The sequence below is a fragment of the Otolemur garnettii genome, unplaced genomic scaffold, assembly GCF_000181295.1.
Source record: "Otolemur garnettii isolate 467f Iridium unplaced genomic scaffold, OtoGar3 scaffold00202, whole genome shotgun sequence".
NCBI lineage: Eukaryota > Metazoa > Chordata > Mammalia > Primates > Galagidae > Otolemur > Otolemur garnettii.
In genome coordinates this window covers 2,143,911-2,166,656 of record NW_003852597.1, presented here as the reverse complement: position 1 = coordinate 2,166,656, position 22,746 = coordinate 2,143,911, and the positions used below count along the sequence as shown (strand labels likewise).

General features: G+C 53.6%; 1 protein-coding gene across 4 annotated transcripts in view; it reads left to right on the top strand.

Annotated features, from left to right (window-relative positions):
• PTPRF (protein tyrosine phosphatase, receptor type F) overlaps positions 1-22,746 on the top strand; it is an 82,898-nt gene that overhangs the window by 51,389 nt on the left and 8,763 nt on the right. For 2 of the 4 annotated variants that reach the window (XM_023507755.1, XM_023507756.1), the window contains 15 exons: positions 1,291-1,872; positions 2,043-2,179; positions 2,613-2,757; positions 6,461-6,766; positions 7,407-7,600; positions 10,923-10,949; positions 12,137-12,254; positions 12,336-12,914; positions 13,904-14,001; positions 14,199-14,452; positions 14,538-14,631; positions 15,243-15,458; positions 15,769-15,923; positions 18,071-18,186; positions 21,555-21,652. In XM_023507755.1, the coding sequence (XP_023363523.1) occupies positions 1,291-1,872; positions 2,043-2,179; positions 2,613-2,757; positions 6,461-6,766; positions 7,407-7,600; positions 10,923-10,949; positions 12,137-12,254; positions 12,336-12,914; positions 13,904-14,001; positions 14,199-14,452; positions 14,538-14,631; positions 15,243-15,458; positions 15,769-15,923; positions 18,071-18,186; positions 21,555-21,652 (3,119 nt within the window). The remainder of the gene's footprint in view (positions 1-1,290; positions 1,873-2,042; positions 2,180-2,612; positions 2,758-6,460; positions 6,767-7,406; positions 7,601-10,922; positions 10,950-12,136; positions 12,255-12,335; positions 12,915-13,903; positions 14,002-14,198; positions 14,453-14,537; positions 14,632-15,242; positions 15,459-15,768; positions 15,924-18,070; positions 18,187-21,554; positions 21,653-22,746) is intronic. The other 2 variants (XM_012812335.2, XM_023507757.1) reach the window with 1 other exon arrangement.

Genomic DNA, 22,746 nt, shown 5'->3' with positions numbered 1-22,746 from the left:
GCGCCTGTGGTCCCAGCTACTTGGGAGGTGGAGGCAGGAGACTCGCTTGAGCCCAGGAGTTGGAGGTTGCTGTGAGCTGTGATGCCATGGTACTCTGCCCAGGGGGACAGCTTGAAGCTCTGTCTCAAAAAAAAATAAATAAATAAAATAAAATGCAGATCAGGACCATGTCACTCCCTTTAAGAAAGGGAGAAACACCTTTCAGTGGCTTCCTGATGTGGCCTCCTAAAACTAGTAGCCTCTTGCCCTTGGCATGCATTCTGTGAGGCTTTCCTTCCTTGATGACCCCATTCAAGTCCCTGGATTTTTCTCCACCTCAGCATCTTGCTTCCTGCTGTCCTTGTATGTGCCAGAGTCATTATTATCACCTCATTCATTGATGCTTTCTTGAACTGTGGTGTACACTCTGTGAGAGCAGAAATGTGACCATGTGGCACTGTGGCCCTGGCCCCAGCACAGTGCTTGGCATTTGGTAGGTATTTAATAATTATTTGTTGAATTATCATCTGTGGACCTAGGACTTTACTTCAATTTGAGCCAAGCCATAAGGTCTGTGGGTCTAGCAGCCCCACCACTTCTAATATCCAGGGCCAGTTCCTTAAGAAGCATCTTCCTCCCACCCCATGCCCTATCACACATACTTGCCACCAGGTATGTGCAATGAGCTGCAGAGGCAGTTATCTGCTACCTAGCCCCAGTGCAATCCATTCATGTGGGACCTTTAAGGCCCACCTTTGGGTCTGTTAAATGAGTCACATGGGCTTACGTGAGGATCCAGTGAGTACCAGAAATGATGTACATACATATCTAAATGCCCACAGGTCCCACGGGCAGGGACATAACCTGGTCATTGTCTTCCATTAGGTGCCTTCAGAAGCCACCATAAGGGCTAGGCACAGTGGCTCACGCCTATAATCCTACCACTGTGGGAGGCTGAGGCAGGTGGATTGCTTGAGCTTATGAGCTTGAGACCGACCTAAGCAAAAGCAAGACCTCGTCTCTACTAAAAATAGAAAAAGTGAGGCAAGAGGATCATCGCATCAGCCCAAGAGTTTGAGGTTGCTGTGAGCTATGATGCCACAGAACTCTACCCAGGGTGACAACTTGAGACTCTGTCTCCCAAAAGAAAAAAAAAGGCTACCATAAGCTTTTTAGGCATTCTTTAATGGTATGTGGGTGTCAGCCCCACTCTGGTGACCAAATCAACTGCCCTTGGATGGTCCCCAAGGGTAGGGCTGGTTGCTGGGCTCCTGACCTCAGGCAGTCCTGAGTCTCACTCTCTGTCCCCAGCTCTGCCAAAGCCTCCAATTGATCTTGTGGTGACAGAGACGACTGCTACCAGCGTCACCCTGACCTGGGACTCTGGGAACGCAGAGCCTGTGTCCTACTACGGCATCCAGTACCGGGCAGCAGGCACAGAGGGCCCTTTCCAAGAGGTGGATGGTGTGGCCACCACCCGCTACAGCATTGGTGGCCTTAGCCCTTTCTCAGAATATGCCTTCCGTGTGTTGGCAGTGAACAGCATTGGGCGAGGGCCACCAAGTGAGGCAGTGCGGGCACGCACGGGGGAACAGGCGCCCTCCAGCCCACCACGCCGTGTGCAGGCACGCATGCTGAGCGCCAGCACCATGCTGGTACAGTGGGAGCCACCTGAGGAGCCCAATGGCCTGGTGCGAGGATACCGCATCTACTATACCCCAGATTCCCGCCGCCCACTGAGTGCCTGGCATAAGCACAACACGGATGCAGGGCTCCTTACCACTGTGGGCAGCCTGCTGCCTGGCATCACCTACAGCCTGCGTGTACTCGCTTTTACTGCTGTGGGTGATGGCCCTCCCAGCCCCACCATGCAGGTCAAGACCCAGCAAGGAGGTAGGTGGGGGCGAGCTGGCTAGACATGCTCTGTGTTCTGTATTCATGCATCTGTAGAGGTTCTACAGATGCTTGAGGGTGAGAATCTGCCTTTCCTTGCCTTCTCCCTGGGCACCCCTGCCCTCGGGGCCTTGGCAAGGCTGACAGTGCTTGACGCGGGGGTGTTACAGTGCCTGCACAGCCTGCGGACTTCCATGCTGAGGCCGAGTCAGACACCAGGATCCATCTCTCATGGCTCCTGCCCCCACAGGAGCGGATCACCAAGTATGAGCTGGTGTACTGGGCAACAGAGGATGAAGGCGAGCAGGTGAGCCACAGGGCAGGGAAGGTTGGAGGGAGCCTCTTGGTCTCTGAGGATCTGGACAGGCCCACTCAGGAAGGCTTTTCTGGATGCTATGGCTTCTGGTCACATACTCTAGGCTTTCCACTGGGGGCTTTGTGCCACATGTGGCCTGTGTGCTATGTATTCTTTATCACCCCTATGTTGGGCATAGAGTCCCTGGGGTTGGCCATAGGTCTCCCAGGCTCTAGCCCATGTGACTGACAGAGCCCAAAGCTCCCCCAATGTGCCCCAGGTAGTTGCATGTGGCACTTGTGGTGTCAGGCACATGGCCTTGTGGTGTGGAGCCAATCCTGAGCCACAACCTGTCTGGAGGCATCACATTGTAGCCATATAGGGGAATAATCTCTGAGTAACCTTTGAGGTCAGAGTGGTCAGTGAATACTCCCTGCTCTTCCAGCACAAGGTGACCTTCGACCCTGCTGCCTCCTACACTCTAGAGGATCTGAAGCCTGATACACTGTACCACTTCCAGCTGGCTGCCCGCTCAGATTTGGGCGTGGGTGTCTTTACCCCCACCATTGAGGCCCGCACAGCACAGTCTAGTAAGTGTCTGTGAGGCCACTGTGGGTTACATCTGGGCTGGGACACACACATTTTGCCCCATACACACCCTTCCTCCTAAGCCAGGTGGGTGGTCAGGTCTGCTGAGCCCTGGGCTGAGCTGTGGGTCTAGACCCTGAGAAAGGGCCAGGTAAGTACCCCTAGTCTATCTAGGCGGCTGCTACTCCCTGCCCCACCTTCTGCCCCCATGCCCCACCCTGCCCAGGTGAGTTCTGTCTGTGACTCGTCCCTGTCCTCCATCCCCCTTCTGCACCATCACACTAGCTAACTGAGCCATCCTGTGGTGGGCTCGCCATGTCCCCAACTTGCTTTGGCAACCATCTCCCCTTTCCATGGCCCCGCATCTCATCTTCCCCCATGTTCCCTTCCTCATACCCCCTTTCATGAGAATCACCTGTGAATCAGGTAGTCACCTCGAGCCACCTGCACTTGGAGTCAGGTCTGTGAGAATGTGACTGACTGTGAGACTCTTCAAATCCCTGCTTGTGGAACCCTATGGCCATGTGGAGAGTATCTGTGAAGCCGTTTGTGTGGATACTGTATGGCTTTATGTTGCTGTGTCACTGAGGCTCTGATGCTGTGGCTGTGAATGTGGCACTACCTGAGAGTGGGTGTGGCGCACTCTGGACCACCTGGCTGTTAGCAGCACCTGGATGTGCACGTCAGTCCTCTCTAATAGGGCCAAGTCTCTGTGGATAACTCTGGCCTGACCCTGTGACTGCATCTATGGATCTCTGTAGCTTTCCAGGTGGCAGACTGAGAGCATACGTGACTCTGGGGGATGCTAGGTGACCTGTGATCACAAACCCACAGTAAGCCACTGTCTGAGATGCTCTTTGGTAAGGTGGCCATGGTATGACTGGCTGGATGGCACCATGGGATCAGATGGTGACCACACGTGCTAATCACAGACATAGCAATGTCTCTGAAGTGGTCCTTATGCCATGAGACTGTGCATATGTCCCAATGATGTCAAGAAGCTGTGTACAACTTTGTGTTCATGGATTTATTCTAGAAGTTCGTGCTGTACTCATGCAGGGCTGGCTGTGACCAGTGGACATGGCCCCTGCCCACAGAGATTCTAGGAAGTTGAGTGGGTAGATGTTATGCCTATAATTACCCAAATGAGCTTTTAATGACATTCATGTAAAGTAGGATGGAAGAGATGAATAGGGTGGAGAGATGATGTGACAGGGACGTCCTTTGGGCTGAGGGATCAAAGAGGCTGTCTTGGGAAGGTGCCAACGGGGTGAGCAAGCAGGAGCAAGCAGCACACTAGCCTAGGGCAGGAGGGCATCTAGTCATGGTCAGGGCCACACTGTTGCCAGAGCCCCATGGAGGGTGGGGCATTAAGGATAGAGAAAGAGCAGGGGAGCTATCTGGCTGCTCAATGAGAATGGGCAGGGCAGCCTGCAGAGAAGTAGGAGGCCAGTTAGGAGACTTTGCAGCAGTCTAGGTAGACAGTGGTGGCCCAGGAGAGGTGGTGGGTAATGGAGGTTTGGTTTTGAGAGCTATCTTGTCACCAAGTGGTCAGAACTTGTTGATAGAGTGGGAATGGGGGCTGAAGGAGAGGAAAGCTAAGGTGAATCTTGTTTCTGGTTTATTCCATCTGTGGGGAGAGTGGTGCCACCCCAGGATAGGAAACAGGGCAGAAGCAAATATAAAGAGTGCGTCTGGTTTCAGATGTTATGTGCCACCCATGTGGTGCTATTCAGCAGGCTGCTGGCGTCCAGGGTTCAGGCTGGAGGTGCAGGACCTTGAGACGACTGGAAACAGGAGGGAATTAGGGGAGAGCAGCAGCCTGGAGGTTGGAAGAAAACCTCAAGAAATAGACCAGATGCTACAACTGCTAGTCAGGAGCACCCAGTGGATCTGGTGAGGTAGGGGGTGGCCCAGAGCTGTCTTGGTGGTGTACTAGGGACTAGAATGGATTGCAGTTAAGAGAGGCATGCAAGGCAGTGGAAGCAACGGCTGCAAGCTCAATCATGGTTGGTAGGTTTAGCTGTGAATGAAGGGACTGCTATAGCTAGAAGAAGCTGTGGGGCTGAGGGTTGGATTTTTTTTAAGATAGAAAAACATTGAGCATATTTGAATGCTGCTAGAAAGAGTTACTGGGAAAAACAAGGAACCGTGGAAAAAAGGATTAATAACTGGTGGGGGCTTGGGTGGTGGTAGGGAGCAGCACGAAGGTGGCAGGATACTGGCCTTGGCAGGTGGCTCCCCTCTCCGTGGGCTATGAGTGGAGAGGAGAGAATCAGTGCAGCTGCAGGTAGGCTGGGGGGCATTGTAGCGAGAACCAGAGGGAGGTGCTATTGAAAGGCTCCATTTTCTCTGCAGAGTGAGAGATGGGGTCATATGCTGAGAAGAGGAAGGTGAAGAGAACTATAGGTCTGGGCAGCATGGAGGGGCATGCAGAGATGAGGAGGTGCAGGGCATTGAGATGTTGGTGAGACCAGAGTGGGATGGTGGCCCAGACCATGGCCTCCAGACTATGGAGGGTGGGAAGGATGAGGTCAATGGCAGGGTTCCCTAGGGGCTGGTAAGCAGATGCAGTGCCAGGGGCTTGGAGCCACTGAGTCAAAATGATGGGTCTGAGAGCAGGTAGGAGGCCACAGTCCTGGAGAGAGCCCCATTACCAGTAGTGGCAGCATCCAGGGCATGGCCACCCCTGTGGGAGAGGAAAAAGCCCTGGAGGGGCTCTGGGCCAGCAAGTTACCTGAGTAGACGATGGGGGCAAAAATTGAGGTAGAGAGGAAGCTTATGTAGTGTAGCTGGCTCCACAGTGGGCATGGAGTCTGGAAATATCACACACCTACCTCTAAATCCCCAAGAGCCTGCTGAGTGAGAGCATGTCTGCCAGGCATTCTCTCCACACCTCAGGGACGTTGGCCTCTTTCAGGTCTGGCTTCTAATCTCTGGCTACCTGTGGCTCAGGTACAGGCCAAGCAGCCTTACACTAAAGCAGCCATTGGAACCACTCTTCCTCAGAGGGAAGAGATGAGGATACAGCAGCATGGAGCAGTCCCCTGTGAGTGGTTATGTGGGTGGCTGGCAGTGGGATGGCCACATGCCTGTGCATGTTGTTTTGTGCCACATATATTTTGTGCAAGACATCATATACATGGGAGAGACTTCGTGTGTGAGAGATGTCATGTCAGAACTTTACATGTGTGAGACACTGTATGACAATGTGTATGTGAGATGCTGTGTGTTGACAGACACAGTGTGTATGAAAGTATAGGTAAGACACCTAAAGTACCTGTGTGTGACACTGTGTAAGACACCCTCTGACATTGTATGTGTGACACTGTGTGTGAGACATTATGTGACACTAGAGATGCTGGGTCTGTGAGACACTGACAGTGAGTGTGGATATAAGACAATATGTGAGACTGACAGTGCATGTATGTGAGACACTGAGAGGCTTCGTTGTGACACTGAGACACTGTGAAACATATATGTGTGACTCTGAGTGTGGGTGTGAGAGAGAGAGACCTGTAGTCTAGAAGGAGTCAGGCTGTCCTGGCATCAGTGACAGCAGCTGCCCAGAGGGTCCCTGGGATGGACATTTCAGCACTCGAGGGGTAGCCTGCTCGGGTGAGTCTCCCGTCTGCTGTGACTCAGTCTCCGTGCTTGTGATCCCCATCCTCCATCTGCCTGCTTCCCTCCATTTGTCTTCCCCAGCCCCCTCCGCCCCTCCCCAGAAGGTGACATGTGTGAGTGCGGGCTCCACCACAGTCCGGGTAAGTTGGGTCCCGCCACCGGCCGACAGCCGCAATGGCATTATCACCCAGTACTCCGTGGCCTACGAGGCAGTGGACGGCGAGGACCGTGGGCGGCATGTGGTGGATGGCATCAGCCGTGAGCACTCCAGCTGGGACCTGGTGGGCCTGGAGAAGTGGACAGAGTACCGGGTGTGGGTGCGGGCACACACAGATGTGGGCCCTGGCCCCGAGAGCAGCCCGGTGCTGGTGCGCACCGATGAGGACGGTAGGCAGTGGCACCATGGGGCGGGGGGCACTCTGCCTTAGATAGCACCCACCACCCACCCCAGGGCCTTTGCCTCCCACCAACCCAGGCGGACTCTTCTTTGTGCTGTAGGCTTAATGGCCCAAACTGGGGAGAGGTAGCTTAGGGGACAACCTAATGTCCAAATCTCAGCCCAAAGCTTTAAGAGGCTAGGGCAGAAGCAGCAGCCTCACCTAAGACTTTGGAGGTCAAGACTGGAAGATTGATATGAAAAGATACTCAAAGTAGAATCAGTAAGACTCTGCCTTGGCTGAACATTGGCATGATTTGGGGCCCTAGGAGCAGTTAGGACAGGTTCTGCAAACTTTGGAGTGGTTGAAGGCCTGGTGCCCCACCTCCACTTGCCCCACAGCTCTCTCCCCAGCCCCAGAGTGAGGTAGCCCTAGGCCAAAGGGCTGGGCAGGGCCCATCCTGGACTCTTCCCTGGAGCAGGCAGAGGGAGCCTTGCATGTTCTTCACCAGGGACAACTGATCTAAGGAAACTATTTCAGGCCTTTCTTGGAAACGTGGGGTGCAGAGGCAGGGCCCTCAAGTTTGCTATGCCCATGTGAACCAGGGACAACACCACCAGGCCTAACTCCCTTGTCTATTTGGCCCACAGTGCCCAGTGGGCCACCGCGGAAGGTGGAAGTGGAGCCGCTGAACTCCACTGCTGTGCATATCTCCTGGAAACTGCCTGTCCCCAGCAAACAGCACGGTCAGATCCGTGGCTACCAGGTCACCTATGTGCGGCTGGAGAATGGCGAGCCTCGTGGCCCACCTGTCATCCAGGATGTCATGCTGGCTGAGGCCCAGGTGCGCTACTGGGTGGTGTTGGGGGGATGAAAGATAAAACAGAGAACAACACACAGCACTTCCTCTTTGGGGCCCAAATGTCTCCCCTCCCTTGCCTGCCCTCAGAGGTCCTGTGACTACCTTTCCTTAGTCATGAGACCAGGGATGCCTTGCAGCATCAGGATGGGGTGCACTGAGATTGGGAGGGGTAGGGTCAGGTTTCAAGGACATCACCTCTTCTACCCAAGCTGTGCAGCCCACATCCCATATGCCACCTGCCCCATCTGCCGTGGTAGCAGTCCTGGCCTGGCAGTGCCCACTGGCTCAACCACCAGCACTCACATGGAGTTTGATCTACACAGAGCCCAAGCCCCCATTGCCACCCCTGATAAGGCATTAGCCTTTGTGGTTTGCAGAAAACACATTCACTGTAATGGTTAGGCTGGGTTTTTGAGATGTGCCTTCCTCCTAGACCATGTTGGGGTTGGCATCCACTCCTCCCATGGCCAGAGAGAGGGCACTCCTAGGCTGTCTTTTTCCTGGCTTGGCCCAAGTCTGTAGCTATTGTAGAGCCCCATGAATTGCCAAGTAGGGTGTTACTCTGCTCTGGCCTGCCTCACCCCCAGGAGGATGTTTTCTTAAGGGTAGGGCCTGCCCACCAGCATCATGTTTATTTCAGTGTTTTTCTGTCTTCCTGGGAGAATGTTTCTGCCCAGAAGCTTGGGGCAAAGTCTCCAGGGAATGCTGAGCACTGGTCTGCTATGCAGATGAACCTAGAACATTGGAAGGTTGTGTGAGTGGTAGGGAATTACCCAGCAAGTGGGTAGCTGAGCTTAGATAAAAAGCCAAGTCTTTGGACCCCCTGGGAAAGGGCTGCAGTTAACTGTTGGGAGCTCCCTCCCACAAGACTGCTGAAGAGTCACGACATCTGGGTGGTCTGCTCTCAATGTTTCCTCACCAAAATTGGGGCCACAGGACCCTTAAGGACTGGGGCTGAGCCAGCCTGGACTCCCACTGGAACCCACACACTCTCCCCATCCAGCCTATTACCCCTGCCACAGGGTGCACACATGTGTCCTGTGTTGTACATGCTGAGCTAAAGGGTGTACCCACCCACACATAGAGGCGGGAGCCTTATGCCTAAGGCTGGGCTCAGCCCTCTGCAGCAAAATTCATATCTGCCCAAAGGATGCCTTCTTTCTCCTCTGGGATACCCGATGCTGAGGGACCAGGGGTGGAGGAGACAGGCATGTGCACCTGCCAGCATTCCTGGGCAGATCAAGGGCTCCTCATGGGGCCTCAGCAAACACACCCATTCAGAAACATCCTGGGAATGGGTTCCTTCCAGCCCCTCCCATCGGGGGACCAGTGGCCACAGCTGTGGCCAGTGGGGTTCCAGAGAAGCCATTTCAGGGGCTGCCTTCTGGTCCCAAGCAGTTTGGAAGGGAACTGGGCCAAAGGATCGGGGACATGGCCCTCTTAGCCTCAGACATTTCGTGATGAGGAGTAAAGTTGAGTCTGGGCTCCAGTGAAGCCAGCAAAAGATGGGGCCTTTCCCCTGTAACCCCACTAGGACTAGGACATTCTGCTCTATACCACTAGGAGAGCAGATAGGACATGGTCCCCAGCCTGACCACAGGGCCCATCTGTCCCCTGTGCTCCCCTGTCAAGGACACCAAGCCTGTCCTTATTCACCCAACACATCTGCTCCCCATGGGTCCTGAAAGAACTATATGGAAGGTGCCCCTGCCCTCAACCTAGCAGTGTAGAACCAGACCTACCTCCTGTGATGGCCTCCATCTCCCCATCTGCCTGTGTGCCTCTTTCATGGTCGGTTTCTCCCTTGCACAGCCTCTGTCTTTATCTAGTTCATCTGTTCTTTCTCCTCCCTCCCTCTCTACTTCTCTGATCCCTTCTTTTCCCTCTCTTATTTAGTGTAACCCTCTGACTTGCCCTTCTTTTTCCCTCTGCTTCTGACACAATAGAGGCAGAATGTCAGATTCTCCATGCCCTGGTCTAGCTTGGACAGCCCAAGACTTCCCTGTAGGCAAGAAGACTAGAGCAGAGACAAGCTCCCTCATACCCTGTGAAGTGCCCAGACATTCAGGGCCTATCCATAGCTTCCTTTCATGCTCTGTTCCACATTTCTTACAAGGACATTGTAGTAATTTCCTTGGAGAAACTAAGAGAATGGCCACCCAGCACAGAGGCGAAGCACAGAGAGAGGCCAGACCTGCAGTAGGAAGGTGATAGGGCTAGAGGACCCTCAGGTCCTCCAAGCCTAGAGATGTTTCTTTTTTTTTTAGAGACAGAGTCTCACTTTGTCACCCTCAGTAAAGTGATGTGGCATCATAGCTCACAGCAACCTCCAGCTCTTAGGCTTAGGCAATTCTTTTGCCTCAGCCTCCCAAGTAGCTGGGACTACAGGCGCCTGCCACAATGCCCGGCTGTTTTTTGTTGGAGTTTGGCCAGGGCTGGGTTCAAACCTGCCACCCTCGCTATATGGGCCCGGCACCCTACCTACTGAGCCACAGGCACTGCCCCAAGCCTACAGATGTTATAGGCTATCTCCCTGTGCTGTGCCTGACTGCCAGAGTGCCTACAAATGGAGACTTCAGCCCCTCCACCTTTCCAGCTAGCATACCAGCATACACCAGTGGCCTGCAATACTAACAGCTCTAAAATCTCCCTGCCTTGCACCTCTGGAGGGAACAGAGGTGTAGACAGTTCCCTGTGCCTCTGGGGCAAGGCCCAGGCTCCAGGGTTAGCACTCATGGCTTTCATAATCTTGCTGACAAGCCTGCCCTTTGGTCTACCTCAGCCATGGTACAGCTCTTACTGTTCTGGGACACTCCTTATGCTTAGGGTGATGATATAATTGACTGTCCCAACTGGGATATTTTTGAGAGTGGAAGGAGGCTCTGAATAATCATACCATAAAAAAAGGCTTGGACTAGGACTGCCCCAGGCAGACCAATGTTTATGTTCACCCCACTTAGCCTTTGCTATCTTCTCTTCCCTCTGCTCAAGTTGTCCAACCCATCCCACATGTTAAACAGCCTGTCCCTCAGAGTACCTGCGGCCACTGTGAGTTTTTGATGAGCCCTCTCCCTTTTGGCTGCATGCCCTCCAGGTCCTCTTCCCCTCCTCTCCTCAGCCCTGGTGCACACAGTTGGTGCTCAGTGAGGTAGGGACTTAGATCTTTGGATGGGTCTTGGGGTGCAAGTCCCATAGGCACTCAGAGGCCCAATTTCTCCATCTGTCCTCCCTGGGCTAAGTCTACCCTCTGAGCCAGAGTCCTTCACCATTCTTATCTCCCTTTCTCTCCCTCTCCCGCGGTCAGTGGCAGCGAGAGGAGTCCGAGGACTATGTAAGTAACAGGTGTGCAAGTGTGGGTGAGACCTGGGTCAGGCTGGGCTCATGGGACACTCCTCTTCTCCCTGCACTCCTGCCAGCCTGTGCTGCCAAGATCTGCAGGGCACCAGCCACATCCAGAGAAAATTGGCATTTAGACGCAAGCACTGAGCTGAGCAACAATTGGCATTTCCTCTAATCCTTACTTCTCGCCTGTCGAGCAGCAATTTGAGACCAATGTTCATGATCGACCCGGACCTGGCCCCTGTTCCGGCCAGACAGGGATGGAGTTAAATCCGCTCCTGATCATTAGGGCTTATTGATCCCTGGAGTGAAAAATCACCTGCTTCAGGGCCCAGGCTGGGAGGGCAGACTAGGGAGCCAGGTTCCAGCATTGGTGCATTCTGAAGCCTCACCCCTGGGAGATCCTCCAGCTGGGGCAGGAGAAGGCCTGCAAGGAGTTGGTGGTGGCTACAGTGACCCCACCCAATGCACAGAGCTGGAGGGACACCAGGGTTGGTGACAGCTCTGTTCCCACTGCACGATGGTCCTCTTCCTTCTTCCCACCCTTCTCTCCATGTGGTGTGGCTTGACCCCCTTGGTTTCTCTGCATGTCTAGAAGTGATGCCTTTGCTGGAGTGGAGTACGTGGGCAGGGTCTACGTAGGTGGGAGAACTTGGCCCTGGCTGATTTCTCAGGCATCACTGGGTACAAAGGGGAAGTGAGTTCCTTGGGGGTTCCTTGTCCTTATCTTCTAGCCCCCTTCTCAGGAGGTATCACAGGGCAAAGATGTTCACAGAGGCAGGGGCCTAAATGGGGGTCAGGTGGGGTGGTACCTTAGCCCACTCGTTCACTTCACTGTGTGTATGTGGTCAAGAGCTGTGTGGGGTACATGTAAGGCTCTGTGCCTTGTATGTGCATGCGTGCAGGGAACTCATGAGGTATCATTTACAGCACAATGGAGTCAGGGAAGTGATCGTGGCCTTTTGTCTTGTCTAAAAGGAAGAATGAACTTTCTGTCGTAGGCATGCGGCTCCTGGGATAGGCAGGGCCCTCCTAAGCCCACATCCCCCTGCCTGTCCTTCTCTTTATGACCCCTGACCCTGTGTCCCGGGCAACCCCCACAAACTAAGATCCTAAGGCAGCTGATGTGGTCTCTTCCTGAACTTCTGTGATGGGAATGGGCCCATCTTTCTTTCTCAGGAAACCACAATCAGTGGCTTGACCCCAGAGACCACCTACTCTGTTACTGTCGCCGCCTACACCACGAAGGGGGATGGTGCTCGGAGCAAACCCAAAATTGTTACAACAACAGGGGCAGGTGAGTAAGGGGGTCAGGACAGACCATGGTGTGGGGCAGCGGGGAGAGGGCAACACCAGAGCCCAGCAAATGGTCGTTCAGTCCCAGGCCAGCCCACCATGATGGTCAGCACCACAGCCATGAACACTGCGCTGCTCCAGTGGCACCCGCCCAAGGAGCTGCCCGGCGAGCTGCTAGGCTATCGGCTGCAGTACTGCAGAGCCGATGAGACGCGGCCCAACACCATCGATTTTGGCAAGGACGACCAACACTTCACAGTCACTGGTCTGCACAAGGGGGCCACATACATCTTCCGGCTTGCTGCAAAGAACCGGGCTGGCCCAGGCAAGGAGTTTGAGAAGGAGATCACAACCCCCGAGGACCTGCCCAGTGGCTTCCCCCAAAACTTGCGTGTAACAGGACTTACCACATCTACTACGGAACTGGCCTGGGACCCGCCAGTGCTGGCAGAGAGGAATGGGCGCATCACCAACTATACTGTGGTATTCCGTGACATCAACAGCCAGCAGGAACTGCAAGACATTACTGCAGACACCCGTCTCACCCTTTCCAGCCTTAAGCCAGATACTACTTATGACATCAAGGTCCGTGCGTGGACCAGCAAAGGCGCCGGCCCACTCAGCCCCAGCATCCAGTCCCGGACCATGCCTGTAGAGCAAGGTGTGTGCTGTGGGCATGGCAGTGCTTGCCCATGTGTGGCTGCACCTGGGGATCTCTGCTTTCCTTGACCCACTGACCTCTGGAGACTGTGAACCACCAGCCTCTGGTGTGTGATACCTCCAGTTAGGTTTCTTTCTTTTTTTTGCGACAGTCTCACTTTGTTACCCTCATTAGAGTGATGTGGTGTCCTAGCTCATAGCAACTTCAAACTTTTGGGCTCAAGCAGTTCTCTTGCCTCGGCCTCCAAGTAGCTGGGACTACAGGCTCCTGCCACAATGCCTGGATATTTTTAGAGAGGAGGGTTTCACTCTGGCTCAGGCTGGTCTCAATCTCGTGAGCTCAGGCAGTCCATCCACCTTGGCTTCCCAGAGTGCTAGGATTACAGGCGTGAGGCACCATGCCTGGCGATAACCTCCGTTTCTCATGACTGTGACCTCTAATCTCTGGTGAATGGACGCCATGCTCTTGGGTGTTTGACCATTGACCTCTGCTGTTCTTCACCTATTAATCTCTGCTGTGTTACCTTCCAGTCTCTTCTGACCTTGACCCACTGATCTCTTGACTGCATCACCACTCTTGGGTGTGCACCCTACTGATCTTTGGTGTGTGATGCTAATCTCTTAGGGCAGTGACCCACTGACCTCAGCATTCTCCACTGTGCTTTGGTGTGGGGCCACATGCTTCTCGTGACTGAAACCCACTGACCTCTGGTCACTCTGACCTCGTGTCCATGAGCTCCAGCTTTTACCTTCACACTTACAGAGATTTCTGTCCTCTGCCCTGTTTGGTACTCACTGTGAAAGAGCTTGGGACTGGGAAGTGAGCTGCAATTTGAAGCTGGCAGGGAACAGGGGTCTTTGGTACTCTGCAGTCATTCGTAACCACCACCCCACTGGGTGTCCTGGCCATCTCATCCTGTCAGGGAATCCTTTTGGCCCACTTACTCCAGCCCAGATACTCAGCCAGAGCTGACCCTTCTGCCTCCACAGTGTTTGCCAAGAACTTCCGGGTAGCAGCTGCAATGAAAACATCTGTGCTGCTTAGCTGGGAGGTCCCTGACTCCTACAAGTCACCTGTGCCCTTCAAGGTGGGTAAGAGCCACAGCCAGCTGTGCCCAGCACACACAAGGGCCTGCCTTGTGCTGTCATTCAATCTCAACCCACATGTGTGCACGTCTACTGAGCAGGATCCTAGTTGTGTGTGTGAACACCATGCCCTGCAGGTCTATGGTGGGAAAATCTCACCCAGAGATGCTGCCACACTCCCTCTCACTGTCCCCTTTAGATTCTATACAATGGGCAGAGTGTAGAAGTAGACGGGCACTCTATGCGGAAGCTGATTGCAGACCTGCAGCCCAACACGGAGTACTCCTTTGTGCTGATGAACCGTGGCAGCAGCGCAGGGGGCCTGCAGCACCTCGTGTCCATCCGCACAGCCCCTGACCTCCTGCCACACAAGCCAATGCCTGCTTCTGCCTACATAGAGGATGGCCGCTTCTCCCTCTCCATGCCCCATGTGCAGGACCCCTCACTAGTCAGGTGTGCACACAAGGCCTTAGGGGAGGGAGGGCAGGCCTGGAGCCACTAGGCAGTGACCATACTGTTTCTTGCTTTGTCCACCCAGATGGTTCTACATTGTGGTGGTGCCCATTGACCGTGTGGGTGGGAGCATGCTAACGCAAAGATGGAGCACACCTGAGGAGCTGGAGCTAGATGAGGTGCCTGAGAGGGTTTGGGGACATTGATGACAGCCCCATCACAATGGTTGGCTGTGGCCTTCCTACTCTGAGCAGTTCACCAGGACTCCCACTTTCACTCCCCAAATCAGAATCCCTCTCCTGGCTGCTCTGGCTGGCAGCCTGCTCCCTCTCTAGAGAGAGGGAGTCTGAAGGGAACTCCCTGGGATTTTTCAGAGAAACTCTGAAGAGCTATGGAGAATTTCCTGGGGGTAATGTTGAGAATCCCCAGGGGTGGGGAGTCCTGGAGACATTCTGCAGGTTTAGAGAAGCCCAAGCCCACTAGACTTTGCAGGGGCCATGGAGGACTGGATGAGCCTTATAGTCTGTGGCCCTCAGACATTTGAAATTCTCTGTCTTGCTCTCATAAACAGAGTGGAAACAGCTTACCCACAGGGCCTTTTCTCTTGTACTGGTGGGCAACGTGACATTGTGGTATCCCCATCACTCTGGGAGGGTGGTAGACTAGGCCAGGTGTGGCTTTTACATGGAAGTGAGCCTCTATCCCAGCCCAGGGAGCTGATGTCCCAGGCCATGGCCCCAGAGGCAGCATGTTCCAAGACCCCACATGACCCTATGCTGTGCTCCACCAGCTCCTAGAAGCCATCGAGCAGAGTAGTACAGAGCGACGGCGGCGGCGGCAGGCAGAGCGGCTAAAGCCCTATGTGGCTGCTCAGGTAGACGTGCTCCCCGAGACATTCACTCTGGGAGACAAGAAGATGTACCAAGGCTTCTACAACCGCCCCCTGTCTCCAGACCTGAGCTACCAGTGCTTTGTACTCGCCTCCCTGAAGGAACCTGTGGACCAGGTCTGTCTGAGCCATCCTGGCTCACGGTACCCCAAGCCCACAGGCCTGACCTGAGACTAGGCCAGACTCAAGTACCATGAGACTTCAGGCTTGGGGCAGCCCCAGAGACCTGAGACCTGCCCTAGGGATCCCAAGACACAAGGTCCCAGGAACCAGAAGGCCAGGCCTAATCTGACCTCAGGGAGCCAGTCTTGTCAATCTGCCTCTTAGGGTCGGGGAGACCAGGCCAGCCTAGCCTAGCATACCAACGTGAAAGGTGCAGGGTGGGGAACCTCATTGAACTCATAGCTGTTCCTCTGCTGGGCCACAGAAGCGCTATGCCTCCAGCCCCTACTCAGATGAGATCGTGGTCCAGGTGATACCAGCCCAGCAGCAGGAGGAGCCGGAGATGCTGTGGGTGACAGGCCCTGTCCTGGCGGTCATTCTCATCATCCTCATTGTCATCGCCATCCTCCTGTTCAAGAGGTGAGTACCGCCTTCAGGGCTCAGTGGGCAGCCATGTGCTCCTCGTCTCCCAGGGCCTCTGTCTAAGTGGTGAGCCTGTGGAGACAGTGCAGCTGTCGGGAACTAGGACAGGCAGGAGCAGTGTGTGCACGTGCTCTTGTCTCTGCACATTGGCATCTGTCGGGTGGGAGACTTTGGATGTCAGCCTGGGTGTGAGGAGCCGAAGCTTCACAGAGGGTTGTTCTGTGCATTCTGGGGCATGTCTGTCAGTCTCTGTGTTTCTCTGGATGTGAGTGTGTCTGTCTCCTCTTCAGCTTCAAGACACCACCCTGTCCTGGTCTCATATCTTAAGTCCCTTCCTTCTGTCACCATTTCTGGATGATTCCCCAGCCTCACTCTCCTGGTTAGGCCTAGAGAGGTCCAGACACAGCTATGGCCCCACATGCCCACTGCTGTTCACTTAGAGGCATTTATGGAATGCTTTTTGGGACCACCATGTCCACAGCCATCTCTGTCTCAATGTGCCCTTAACTCTCTGGTCTCTCTCGGGTAGTTGAGCCTCCTGCCCCTGGCGTCTCCCCTTCCTACCTCCATCCACTTCCCAGCCTGAAAGCTACTTCCAAAGGTTTGAGTTTGCCTTCCTCAATTTAAAACCTTTTGGTGACTCCCCAAATAAAGTCAACCGCTTCAGCCTTGCAGCCAAATGCCTGGCTGATCTGGCCCCTGTCACCACCCAGCACTGCTCATCATACATATATGTCAGTGAGGACCTGGCGGGTGAATGTGTGCTGGTCCGTGTGTCTGAACACATCTCTGTGTAGGAGCACCTATATCCTGTATCCCTGCCTGGGTCCCAGTGCTCCTCCCTGAAAAGTCATCTACTTCCTCCCAGGTGGCTAGACCTGTGGGCTGGACCCTGAGGAGTGGCCCACATATACACTCATCCTTCCTACCCCTGCCTGCATCCGGTGTCCGGATAGGCAAACCCCCTCCCTGTGAATGTCATGTGGGTGCCACATCAGGGGCCTGCAGCATTCCCTGTCATAAGAGAGCCAGGTGCTTGGCAGAAACAATGACCGTTCCTTTCTTCTATGCTTGCCTGTCTCTCGGGACCTAGTAAACAAGAAAGGTAGGAGTCATTCCTTCTCTTTTAACACGCCTCCCCCTCTACTTCTTATCCTCGAGCACATTTTAGGCCAGCAGGGAGGGACGGTGCTTTGACCAGAAGCCTCTTGGCCTGTGGCTTTAAGCAGCAAACTGCCTGGTCAGCTCAGCAGGCTCCCCAGCTCTGGACTGAGTCCTCAGCATGAGGGGCAGGCTCTGTCACTCTCTTCCCGTTCCAACTCTGCACCCTCCGCAGAAGTTGCTCCTTCTCTGAGGCACATGTATAATGTAGACATCATTGCCTCCCTGAGTATACAGAGCTCCCAGAACCTTCCCCAGGCTCGTTTCTCTGAGAAGTTACCTAAGTGCTGCGAGAGACTGTCTTGCATGTGGGCAAAGAGCAGTGGGAAGTGCATCCTGATACACACTCGAGTACAGTCACACATGTTCTTCCCACACACGTATACAGACCACAAGTGGCCCCTGGCTATTTGTCAGCAGCTGAGTCCCATGATCTATCCCTGACCCTGTCTTTATAGATGGGGAGACTGAGGCCACCAAGAGAGGACTCTGCCCAGCGAGGGTGATGCCTTCCCCGTCCCTCCCCTGCTGCCTTGGGCATTTACTATGATACTCTAAGAGCCAGATAGCTGGGACCAGGTCCCTGTGATGTTTGTGTATTTTGTGTGTCATTTGCATGTTTATTCCTGGCAGTTCCTGCCTCTGCTGCTATGGCCTTGGGGATAGCAACCACTGCCTAGCAGTGACCTGCCTTCTCTCCAAAGGAGCCAGGAGCTACCAGCTCTATGACCCCTTCCTCCCTTGCTGCACTGTCCCCCTGTCTACCCCACAGTCCTGCTATCTCCCCATGTCCTCCCTATCCTATGTTCTGTCACATTGAGGCTATTCTGGCTCTGTCTCCTCTGTGCTCAGAGGTACAGGATGAGGTGGGCAGTGGGAGGACTGAGCCATGGCTGTGGAAGCTCTGTGGTGGCCAGCCATGCTACACATCTCTGCCCTGGACTGGACCTTGGGCTTTCACCAGTCTCCCTCTATTTCTTTAGGAAAAGGACCCACTCTCCATCGTCAAAGGATGAACAGTCAATCGGGCTGAAGGACTCCTTGTTGGCCCACTCCTCTGACCCTGTGGAAATGCGGAGGCTCAACTACCAGACCCCAGGTAGGGTGGCTTCTGCCACCTGCTCCACAGCCCCCTCCCCCCAGAGAGGCCAGTAGGCTATGCCTTCCCTGTCTCTCAGGTCAGGGGGTCTCCACAGAGGGACCTCAGCCACATGCCCCCATTTCCTGCCCCTTTTATTCCCTTTTGCCTTCTCCTCACACCATCTACTTTGGACTGAAGTGCCTGAGGCACCCGCATGTCCAGTGGCTAGATAGATGCCCCAGGGCCCAGGATCCTCTTAGGAGCAGCAAGGATGCTTAGCCCCTACGTGGTCTTGACTCAAAGCCTCATGGACTAAGGACACACCACCCCCAGAGCCCACTCTCCCACCACATGGTGGGCACATTAGCAGTGAGAAACGTCTACCAGATACTTGTGGGAGATTGAGTCTACAACCGACCACCTGGAGATTGGTCCTGGTTTGGCCATGCCTACCCACCTGCCCTTTCTTCCCAGCCATTTGTGGGGCTACCTAGCTGTTCTGCCTGAAATGTCAGTCCTTTCCCATACCCAGGCAGACACAGCTCAGACTTCTCCTCCTAGCCCTCACACAAGGCTGGGTGCCTTTCCTTGGCTCCCAAAACCTCTCTGCTGCTTCTATCATGTCTCTCACAATGGGCTAAATTGTCTCTATGACAGTCTGTGGGCTCGGAACTGTGTCTTATTCATCCCCATCCCTTGTATTTAGCACACAGTGTGTTCTTGTTGAATGCCTGTGAAACAGACAACTGAATGAATGAGTGAACTAATGCATATGCACAGAGGGCTTGGGTATATCGGAGCTAGCTGTTATTGCATATCAAATTACTCCAAAACTTAATGGCTTAAAAAAGCAATAATTATGTATTATCTCTCACTATTTTTGTGAGTCAGGAATTCAGACAGGGGCGCAACAGGAACAGATTGTCTCTATTCCAGAATTCTGGTCTCTCACTTGGAAGACTTGCAGGAAGGCTGGGAGCTAGAATCATTGGAAGCAAGGGTTGGTAAACTCTATAGCCCATGGCGAAGTATAGCCCACTACCTGTTTCTGTATATAAAGTTTTAATATAATACAGCCATGCCCATTCATTATGTACTCTCTGTGGTTACTTTACTACTATGAAGACAGAGTTAAATAGGTATAATAGATGCCAGGTGACACAATGCCTAAAATACTTACTACCTGGCCTTTTATAAGAAAAATTTGCCAACCTGGGGAGGCACATGTGGCTCAGTGAGGTAGGATGCCGACCCCATATACCATGGGTAGCAACCAGCCTGGCATGAAAGGATCTATGAGGAATCGGGTATCTGGCCAGTGGGACCTAGAGGGCAGAGAAGCTACTTGCAGGAGAGGATACCAAACCATGTCATCACTGACCATGAAAAGAGGTCATGGGAGGTAGAGCCCTTCAGTGGAAGCACACTCAAAAGGTCAGAGGCATTGCATGCATGTTGGGTGGTGAGCACTGGAGCTACAGGTCAGGAAATCCTGAGCCCAAAGATGACTAGAGGGGTAAACAGAGGGCATTGGACACCAAGCTAACAACTTCGACTTCATTTGAGGGTACCAAAGAGGCATTAAGGTCTTCAGCAAGGAAGTGATGTGGTCAGAATTGTGCTTTAGAATATACTCTAGCTGCTGTCTGGAGAATGGATTAGAGGGGGAGAAATTGGGGAAGGGTGCTGTTTATGTAGCCAGTGAGTAGATGAAAGATGGCAGTGGGAATGGAGGGACAAGACAGGGTCTTGGGCTGGACTCCATGTAGGGAAGGCAAGAATAGCTCCGCAGTTGCTGGCTGAGTGATGGGGTGGAGGTTAGGTGGCAGTGGTTCTGTGAGTCTGGACCTCTGCCCTGGTAGCAGGGCTGAAGCCACAAATGTGGGAGGTGCTGAAGAGCACATGATGATCAAAGCCAGAGAATAAATGGGTTCTTGTAGGGAGGGCTAAAGAAAAGAGGAGCTGAGAAAAGATCTCAGGGAAGGGGTGTGCAGTGCTAAGGAAGGATGAAAGTAGCCAGGGAGATTAAGAAGGAACAGTCAGAGAGAAAAACAGGAGTGCAGTGTCCCTAATGTCAGGGTAGGAAGCTGGGATTTAGTGGCATACAGCAGTGGGGACACAGAAGGAGGACTGTTGGCTTTGGCAGAAGGGACCCTGGAAAGAGGGTGGCCATCAAGTCCTGGGGACAGAAGCATTTCATTGAGCCAAGGAGCTACCTATGTGGAAGGAGGGGCACAGCAAGACAAGGATTGTCATGCAGTCAGCAAAAGAGGGCTCTTTTTTCCAATATGGAAATCATCTGAAAGTAGCCAAGACCAAATTTTTATATCAAGACACAGGGTTGAGTGTGACTTTATATTTATTCATAAAAAGTGCCCCAAGACCACCTAGGCCCCAGTGTTTGGGAGCACTGTCACTGGAGTATGACGAGGTCTCCTGGGACCCATCCACAGCCCCAAGCTCTTACTGCCCATTGCCCTGTCTATCCATCCAGCCATTCCCAGGCCCACTCAGCCCCCAGTACCCCTCACTGCCTTCCATGGAATCTGCCAGCAAGGTCACCAGTAAAGGTTAATGGGCTCTCTTGTCCTGCTGTTTCTGTTTTTTTTTTTTGTTTGTTTGTTTGTTTGTTTGTTTTTTCTCTGCAGGTTCCAGTGTCCCAAGTTGCCCGAACACTTCAAGTTAGTTCTCAAAGTTCCCATGTTTGGGGGATACTTTGGCTTCCATGTCTGTCTCTACTCTTCTTTCTCTCATTGCCCCCTTTCTCCTTGAGTTCTCGCCCCTTCCTCGCCCCTCTCTGCCCACCTTCCTCCCTCTGGCCCCACCTCTCCCCCTTCCTCCCCCTTTACTCCTCTACCCCCCTACCCCTCTCCCTCTTCCACCTCCGTCTGACCCTTCCAGGTGCTTCTGTTTCCTGCTGCCTTATCTCTGTTCCTCTCTCCTTGTTCCTCTATCATCCTACCATTGTCTCTATACTTTGTGACCATCCACATTCTCCATGCCTGGGACAATAATGTCCTTGAGTCTCAAGTGGTGACTGACGCCAATGAAGGGCAGGAAGGCCACCCACAGGCAGGGGCGATGAGAGACCAGCTTTCATCCTGCCACTGCCACCAACCTGCGGGGAGGAAGCTTCTCCTCCCTACTGTGTCACCCACACATGCTCCATGTGCTCTCTGCATAACACACCCACTCTGTCCTCTCTCTTCTCCAGCCACTGTGTGCTCCACCATCCCCGTCGCCGCATGTGCTGCAGCTTCCATGCCACCAGTGCCCAGTGCTCCATGGTCACATGTGTTCTCATGTGCATATATCTGCATTGGGGCTGTCTCCATCCCCCTGAACAAGCCCCACACTAACACTGGCTGTATGCCCCACCTCCCCAGGTATGAGAGACCATCCACCCATACCCATCACTGACCTGGCAGACAACATCGAGCGCCTCAAAGCCAATGATGGGCTCAAGTTCTCCCAAGAGTATGAGGTAAGATGTCCCCATCTGCTGCACATGCCTGGCCTGAGCCTATGCCAGCTCCTGTCTTGTTTCAGGTCCCAACTAGAGTAGCAGTAGAGGCCCCAGGTTTTCATGGAACACAGGAAGGAAAGCCAGCCCTATCCAGTTCCCTCTAGTGGTCACACAAAGGCTGTGGTCCCCCCAGGGTCTAGGCACCCAGACACATGCCCAGTGCTAATAGTAAGACACAAGGGGGCGGCACCTGTGGCTCAAAGGAGTAGGGTGCTGGCCCCATATGCCAGAGGTGGCGGGTTCAAACCCAGCCCCGGCTAAAAACTGCAAAAAAAAAAAAAAGTAGACACAAGGTCATGGACACATAGACACAGTTCAGCAATAATGCCGTGGTAGCTGGCATCTATCCCAAGCTGCCTTGCTGGCCAGCAGTGGGCAGGTACTTGGCAGGCAGCCTCTCATTCAGTCCCCCACAGCCTTGTGAAGTGGATGTTATTACTGTCCTAGGGAGCTTAAGAGAGAGGGGAGGTGACTTGCCCAAGGTCAGACAGCTGATAAGTCAGACCAGGCCTGACACTCCGTGCCTTTGACGTGCATGTGTTCATGTATGTCCTCAGAGTGGCACAACTCATAGAGATGGAGAGTCAGAACTCTAAGCCTGCCACCTTGACTCCTGCCTGCCAGGGCCCCAGGCTTCAGAGTCTGGGGGTTTCCATCCCACCCACAGCTGTTGGCGGGGGATGACTGAATTTCCCCAGGCCACCCAGCTGAAAAAGGATTTTGTTAGAGATAGAAGGTATTTTTTTGTTTTTGTTCTGGGGTTGTTCTTTTTTTTTTTTTTTTTTTTTTTTTGCAGTTTTTAGCTGGGGACTGGATTTGAACCCATCACCTCCAGCATATGGGGCCAGTGCCCTACTCCTTTGAGACACAGGCACTGTCCGAGACAGCGGGTTTTTTTTTTTTGTTTGTTTGTTTGTTTGTTTTTGAGACAGAGCCTCAAGCTGTCCCCCTGGGCAGAGTGCCCTGGCATTACAGCTCACAGCAACCTCCAACTCCTGGGCTCAAGCGAGTCTCCTGCCTCCGCCTCCCAAGTAGCTGGGACTACAGGCGCC